At 36.2% G+C, this 8138-nt stretch overlaps 1 protein-coding gene across 1 annotated transcript in view; it reads right to left on the bottom strand.

Annotated features, from left to right (window-relative positions):
* Positions 1-2188: 2188 nt before the first annotated feature.
* The window catches only part of Nipped-B (Nipped-B cohesin loading factor), a 9480-nt gene continuing 3530 nt past the window's right edge, over positions 2189-8138 (bottom strand). Inside the window, exons 3-4 of the mRNA XM_011496172.1 lie at positions 4144-8135; positions 2189-3257 (exon numbers count right to left, since the gene is read on the bottom strand). Of these exons, the coding sequence (XP_011494474.1) occupies positions 2253-3257; positions 4144-8135 (4997 nt within the window). The 3' untranslated portion in view covers positions 2189-2252. The remainder of the gene's footprint in view (positions 3258-4143; positions 8136-8138) is intronic.

The following is an 8138-nucleotide window of genomic DNA, read 5'->3' as shown; positions in this document are numbered from 1 at the left end:
CACATTATATAATATACTTTCTATGAACCTGCTTGTTGTTAATTGATATTTTTCATTAAATTACCAAATACAAAAACATAGCTGATGTGGTATGTGATAATGTTATAATACAAGCGAGCCTCTTTATTGCGTCGAATATGGTGCTATTTTTTTTTTATTCGGGACCTTACTCGACACTATACATTAACCACCTCATGGAAATACTTATGTATGAATTGAACCCTTAATTTTAAAATTATACATACGTAGAAATATAATTGTTTAAATTCATCGTACTTCCTAAAAAATTTATTACAATGAAATGTAAAGTGTAAAACAAAACGCTCTATTATTCTTTTTTTTTTTTTTCTATTACACTAATAATTGTCTCTTCTATAATTCAATTTTATTCCCTTACACACTTTCACGCGTTCATAATTTTTTGCCCTTTCTTTCGTCGTTAATGACATTCGGCCCAATTTTAATCCCATTTTTTCTACATTTTTGTCCTCATATATACCGTGTATGTATATATATATTTTATTTTTATTTATAATAATTTGTAGTTTATGTTCGGCGTTGAGAGACAATCTCACGGTTTTTTCTTTCATCTTTTAATAAATATTTACATGTGTGAAAATTTGTACAGTCACATTTCATTCCCTTTAATTGAATTAAATCTTGTCTTTCAACTACTTTTTTTCAACCATTTAACATGATACTTTTGCGCGTATCTATTCGTATTTTTGTTCTACTATTTTGTCCCATTCTTATAGATCTATAATTGCACACTTTTTGCAAAAAGAAAAGGCTCATCCAGTCGTTTTGGCGATGCTTTGGCTCTTAGAAAGAATTTTTTGCTTTGCGGCCGATAATGAGCTCGTTTACAAAAGGATGGATGTTTTGTTTTGTTTAATTCATTATAATCATATTATTAGTTAAATGGAACTCACGCAGACGTTTTCCTTCTATCACGAGATAAATTTTATATTTCTTCTATTTCTATAATTTAGTTATTTGAACGTTCTCGAATTGAAATTTACTTTTACAATTATCTTATCAATAATATTAGATTATGATGAAAGCACGGATTTTTTTTGTAGGTTTTCATTAAAAAAAAAAAAAAAAACCATAATATATACGCTGTTAATTTACCGTATACGCGACTTAGTAAATGTAAATCCTACGCAATCTAAAATGCCTAAGATTCAGATTCAATGAGACAATAAATAATTTCAGTATTAAAAGAAAAAAAAGAAAAAAAAATAAATAAAAAAAAAATCGTTTTAGGACGTAAAAATCGACTGTTCTTCCTTTTATGAGAATTATTATTTCACTCCAGAAGTTCTTTTTAGGGACAAAAAGCGTTGCACTAAAAATTAGCGCAAGCTGTTTTTTTTCTTCTATTAATCTTTAAACGTTGAATACAATAATATAGCGTATACATCAAAGACGAGAGCGCGAAATTTTTCTTTTATGGTATACATATTCTTGGGAGAGCAAAAAACGTGAACTCTTCGAATAATAAATACCTAATATTTAATATTACAACAAAATCGCTTTTAAGTATTCTTCGTAATGTTGCATTATTACGTTTTGTTTCGTGTAAGAAAATAAGATACTTTAGTCAAAGATTTGTCATATTTGTTTCTTTTCTTTTTTTTTTTTTCATTATGTACATAATATGTTTTCTTAATCTTTTTTTTTACAACAATACATTTCTCTCCCGTTCATCGTCGCTCCGTCTTCTCATTTTCACACTTTCATTTATGATCCCATATTTCAACAGTAATCTTTCAAACTTTACATCCGAGAAAAAATCCAATGACCAAGTCTTTTTCATCATAAAAATCGTAGTAATTAAAAATTATATGTTTCACTACAAAAGCTCTCCCCCCCCTCCTCTCTTCCGCCTTTCTTCCATCTATCTATTTTCACTTCTGCTTTTCTCTTTATTCGCTTTCGCTAATAGATTTAAAACCAATGTCGAGTATCAGCTGGTCCTTAATCTGTAATATTTCCGAGAAAGACGTTATACGCCCGCAGGCTCAACATTAAAAGCAGCAATAGTATCTATGAATTAAAAATTTCTCTCTTTGTTTATATCTTTCGCAACTCTCACCTTCTCGCAAGTCAATATGTACATAGGAGAATGTTGGTTTACAATGCGTGGGAAAGGAGTCTGTCTTTCGTCATTCGAAACACACATTGAAAAATAAGTTGGAAAACGCATGATCGATTATAATCGAAATAAAAAAACGACCCTCGGTTACTCACACGAGAAAGTCGGGGTCGCTGAAGTCCTCGCCGCTTTCGCTGCTATCCGACAATCTTCTCCTCTTTTTTTTCTTGTGCTTCTTAGGCTTATCTGCTTTGTGAGCGCGATGCTTGCGGTGGTGCTCTTTGTCTGCGGGAGCGTTTTGCTGTTGCAATAGCTGTTGCTGCTGTTGCTGCTGTTGATGGTGACTCGCATGTATCGTGAGCTTGGGCACTCGGGGTGGGCCATGGCTCTGGGCCATCGAGTTGTTCGGATGTTCCGGTACCTGGTGCACTTGGTATTGAACAGGCATGGCCTCGATTGAGATTATTCCACCTGTCGAGGAGTTCAGCCGATCAGGTTCTGATGAATTGGTGGGCACACCTCGTTTCGCAACGCCACCCTCGTTCTCCTCTTCCTCGTCGTCGGGATCATCAGGATCGAACTTTAACATGAGCTGCTTAAAGTCGAGGTACTCCTTTACCAACTGTCGCCTTCCTTCGTCGTTTAATTCCTGATCGTCGCTCTTATTTTCCTTCAGTCTTTGCAGTGTACTCTTGGGCTTGAACAGCTGATTGCTTTTGCGGTTAAGTGCCTTCTCGTAAACCTTGGCCGATTCGGAGGGCGAATACTGACTGATCTTAGCATCAGAAAAGCCATAAAGATCCTTGAGATGTTGGCGTAGGTTCAACAATAGAAGAAAGCCCTGACTGGCGGTGATGTACTCGCGTAGCAATCTCGTATTTTCAGGTAATCTTTCGAGGACCGTTTCCTCATCCTCTTCGTCGTCCTCTTCATCTTCGATTGCGGCGAGTAGCTGAGTAGGACGTGGTACTCCATCCGGACCATACAGCGTGGCTTGAGCCCGAGGCGTGGTGTGTGTCACTGGCTGGACTTGCATTTGAACTTGAGTTGCTACTTGAGCCGCTACTTGGGCCGCTGCTTGGGCTACCACCTGAGCTCCTACTGCTTGTATTTCTCCCATAAGGCCCATTTCACCGTGCATCATCATTTCTCCGCCCTGAAAATATTTTTATATTTATAAACTTTACTTAAAACAAATATCTGATCGATTGATGTTTATACAATCTAGGGCGTGTAAGTTATTATTTTTTTTTACCTATCTGAAAAAATGACATAGTAAATATAGTATAATAAAATCAGTACAAAAGTTTTCAAATGTTATTAATAATTATTAATATTTATTCTTTATCGAAAATAACCATTTCATTTCAAGCCACAATTTTAATTTTGTAATTACTATATTATCGGTCGATAATGTAGGAACAATAAAAACAAAACAATAGAGGTTAGATGCAGTTATTATTTTTATGTTTACATGATAAGAAAATATGTCAAAATAGTTAAAGAATAAAAAATGTGGATATTTTTATCATTTGACGATTAATTATATAGGATTGAAAATATGTAAGCTATTAAGTATTAAAATATTAAAATAAGTATAATTTAATTTTTATAAATATTTGTTTTTACTCTGATATCAAATAAAAAAGTATATATTTTAAATACCTTTAAATTATTTTAACGAATTTTTATTTATGGCTTATTTAATCTTATGATTTATTTAAATTATTGTTTATTATAAATAATAAGTTAAAAAATTTTACTTTATACAATATTATTGAATGAACTCATTATTTAACAAAACAAGTGTTTTATTTTGCTGTTTTTTACTAAATGTATGAATCTTGTTTAACAAGTCATTTTTAATGAATATTGACTCAGTTTGCTAAATATAGAAAAGTAATAATTATTTGATCGTAAATTTAAATACACTTTTATAAACTAATTTTGAAAGAATATACAAACTGATATAATTTACTACTAATAATATGTTAATTAATACATTTATCAATAATATAGAAGTATAGGTTTTGATAAGTTACCTGTGGATATAAATGCTGCTGCTGTTGTTGAAGTAGATGCTGTTGTTCAATTGCCAATTGTTGTTGCTGCTGCTGCTGCTGCTGCTGCTGCTGTAATTGTAGCTGCATCTGCTGCTGTTGGCGTTGTTGTTGTAAGGTCATACCTTGCATTTGATGCTGCAGCGAATGACCATCTTTGGGTAAAAGAGTTTCCTTAAAGGATTGAAGCAGATTTGTACCTGACATGGATATAATTATGTCTATATGATGAATAATGAATAGTGGTTCATCTTGCACTTGATAAGAAAAGTAGGCGAGATTGTCTGCCAAATAGAGCATTTGGGAGAGGCTTGTCTTGGCGCTTTCGTCAAATTGCTTGAGGAAGGACTGGACAATAGCCCTCCGCTGTTGTTTTGTATTTCGCAGTATGGTGTAAAGAAATCCATTGAGGGCAGTTGGGTACTCACCTTCTTTTAATCGCATGCCTCTAACCAGAGTCGTATCCTTCTGCAGTATTTGTTGTAATCGATAACTTAACTTTATTCCAACTTGAGCTTTTGTGTGCACGAAGCCCGGATATTTTTTTTCAATGTCTTGTAATTGTTTATCGGCACTATGGCTCACTGTCTTTTCACAGTCCGTGCTCATGCATATAAGATAGGGTACGATTGTCACTGGATGAACTAATCCTTGGGCCAATATCAATTGAATAACTTTAAGGGCAGCGTGTCGTACATTAATATTGAAGTGTAGAAAAGACTCGAGAATTTGGTTAAGATATCTTTGAATTACTGCACTAGCCATTCCAGATGACACATCACCCATCTCTTTAAGATTTTCCTGTTTTGAAAGCTTGGCCCACTCAAGGTCCTGCTTTATCATCCTTTTCTCCTCTTCTGCTAAATACAATTCAATGTTGTTCAAGACTTGTATTCTCATTTGCACTGGTGCACATTCGGATGTTAAAAAATAATGATAGAGCTCTTCGAGTTGAGGCAGCATCATAAATTCATAATGCCGGATGCAGAGGGAGCCAATAGCGGAGAGTGTGAATTGCCTTGTGTCATCGTTGTCTTGACTGACAAAGTAATTGAGTGTTTCAAAAACTTGGTCCTTGATGTTGTCCGGTAGACCATCTATCACTTGTGAATCAGTAAAGTCAAAATGCCTTAAAAGCAAGCCCACGGTAAAAAGTGCTCTTCGGAAAAATGGTTTATACTTGATTAGCCATGGATTATCTGGATCTCTTTCGTAAACGGATTTATATGTGGTCATAGAGCCGTAGTATTTATTGAAACAATCTCTAATTAGTTTGAAATTCCTTGTGACATTATTGACTATAGATCCCAAGCAGGAGAGGCAACTAGCTACGACGGATCTATCGTGCTGGAGAATCAGCTTCACCGAGTCTTCCTCCAATTGAGCTAAGAAAGTTTCACTGGGGTGCTCCATGAGGGGCACAACAAGCTCTAATGTGTGGGCAACGCTACTGATTATTTGATAATCTCCTTGAGTCTGGCATTTTAAGCTCAAGTAAGGCTGCAGTGTTATTGCATGATTAACCAAAAGTTGGGGCCTTATTTTTGCAAAGAGATAAAGTGTCGTTAAACAGGCAACGAGTCTTTGAGAAGAACCACGTTTTTGAGGATTTTCGTCAACATCGCTCGAAGTATTGAAGTTTGTTTCTTCTAACCTGAGTACGTTTTCAATTAAGCAATCAACGATTTGGGTACAGGCAGTTAAGAGAGCTTTTGGTGGTTCAGTTATCAATTTGGTGCTATCCTCTTTGTCCTCTTTAGGTTTAAAAAGACTAACAAGTAGTTGTTCGAACCATTCAAGTCCCATGTCCTTACAAGCTGCTACAACATCAGTGATGTTCATGACTTTACGGAGCAAAGCTTTTGTGTCAAGAGTAGGGCGTTCCTTGACAGGTGTGAACCACATATTCTGAAAAACTTCCATTACAAGCTTCCTTATACCCTCCTCGTCGTTTACTCGTCGTATCATTTTTACGCAGATTTCGGGAATTTTTTCATAGTCGGGAAATTCCATGCATATGTCCTTAAGGATCTTGATCACTCGCTTTCTTACGCTAACGCCAGTATCAAGAATCCTGGCCAGAAGTTTTTCATAATACTTGTCAATCAATTCCGGTCGGCTAAGCACAAATTTACCAACAAGATCGACCGCAGCCTCACGTACTGATGTTGAGTGATCGAGGAACGAGTGCTTGACGCCAAGCTGCATATCAACGCGGGCCAGCACACTAGGATCTGCCTCGACGATCATCGTCAAGCATTTCATGGCTTTTGTTCGAATTGCTATGGAACTTTCGGTCAATACACGGAGAATTTGCTGTAAGTAGCGATCGAAACTTTGAGAGAAAGGCCGTGTTGACGCAAGATATTGGGAGATGAGTTCGGCCGAGTTATAATCAATATATGTTTGTAGAATGTCGGGCTTTGTTCCGGTACTGTAGGGCCGAATTTTACTTACTATCAACTTTTTTTTCTCTTCAATTATCCTGTAACTTTCCGAATGCTTTTGCTCATTATTATCATTCTCATCGGGATTTATCTCTTCTTCCAACTCTTCCTCACTTTCGTCGTCACTTATCCGATGCCTGCCGCCTTTCTTTCTCGATCGTTTTTTTGGCGATTTTTTACTGGGCGATACGTGCTTCGGCTGCCCTACTCGTTGTTTATCCATGGCACAGTCTTTATACCATTGAGCTAGATAAAAGTGACGCGCGTAGCCAAGAGCAGAATCCTTGGTTCCGTTAACAGCCAGATAATCGAGAAGGACCTTTTGTAGAAATATTATCCGTTCCTCGGCTGGATCCAATCCTGGAATTTCCTTATCTTTTACTTGATCGTAATCCGCATCTCTCGACTGCTCAATTTTAATATCAGAAATTATTTGATCTATAGTTGCTAATTTACAATGGGAACTGACTGCGTCCTTTCTTAATCTAGCGGCAACAACGCCTAAGTAATCTATAGAAGCTACCCTCAGAGACATATCCGAACCTTTGTTTGAAAAATGACCAACCAACAATTTACCTAGTAAACTAAGCATCAGTTCAGCAGCTGGCCATTCAGGCTTATTTACCGTGGCAAGTAAATCTTGAACAAAATTCTCAAAAAGCGGACGATAATCGACTTCCTCTCCTTTATTGCCACACTTGTTAAGAAAGGCAGTTAAAAAATTTCCTGCCAATCTTTGTGCTGCATCATACTTACTTAATATGAGTACATCGACGTCAATATTATTTAATGTTATCTCTTTTTTCTTGTCCTCTTCGTCTTTGATTGTAGGTTTATCTTGCCCTTGTACTGAATTGTCAGGTAAAACTACAACGCACTGAATCAATTGCAACACTAGAGCAGTGAGCATTTGTATATAGTCGTCTGTGCTAAGTCTATATGTTCGAAGACTTCTTTTACTGCTTGGAAGTCTGGCGATGGAAGCTAATATGTCATCGAGAAGTAATCTTCTGTGCTTTTCATACTTTGTAAAGATGATGGTAACAAGTTTAAGGGCACTCAATTGCAAGTCACTAACATTTTCAACAAAGAATGGAGCAACACCAAGTGTGGAAGCATGAAGTACACTGGTGTCGGTGAGAATTTGTATATTGAGTAGTTCTGACAAGAGACTAACCAGCTCATGCAATTTACTGTAAACCATTAGAAGATTTTTCTCTCTCACTTCCTTGGCATGGCTTCTTTTTTTACGTCCACTAGAGTTAAAATTGTCAGTCTTATTTTTTGAGTCTATTCTGTATACAGGATCATAGGAAGGGTAAATTGTGTTCTGTAATTGAAATTTAACAAAGAGAATTATTCGATCGATGACATCTTCCAAGTATATTGTTTTTGGCATATTACTCGACGTCATAATGTGCAAACAAACGAGAGAAGCATCGACAGCCTGTTGGACTCTGCTCATTGCAATTTGCATCCACATACGACTTTGTTCAATATCATCATCTGGATCTGCTAGCGGTGAAACTC

Source organism: Ceratosolen solmsi, unplaced genomic scaffold (assembly GCF_000503995.2).
Source record: "Ceratosolen solmsi marchali unplaced genomic scaffold, CerSol_1.0 scaffold11, whole genome shotgun sequence".
NCBI classification, from domain to species: domain Eukaryota; kingdom Metazoa; phylum Arthropoda; class Insecta; order Hymenoptera; family Agaonidae; genus Ceratosolen; species Ceratosolen solmsi.
The sequence above is the reverse complement of the archived record's forward strand: the minus strand, read 5'-3'. Positions and strand labels throughout refer to the sequence as shown.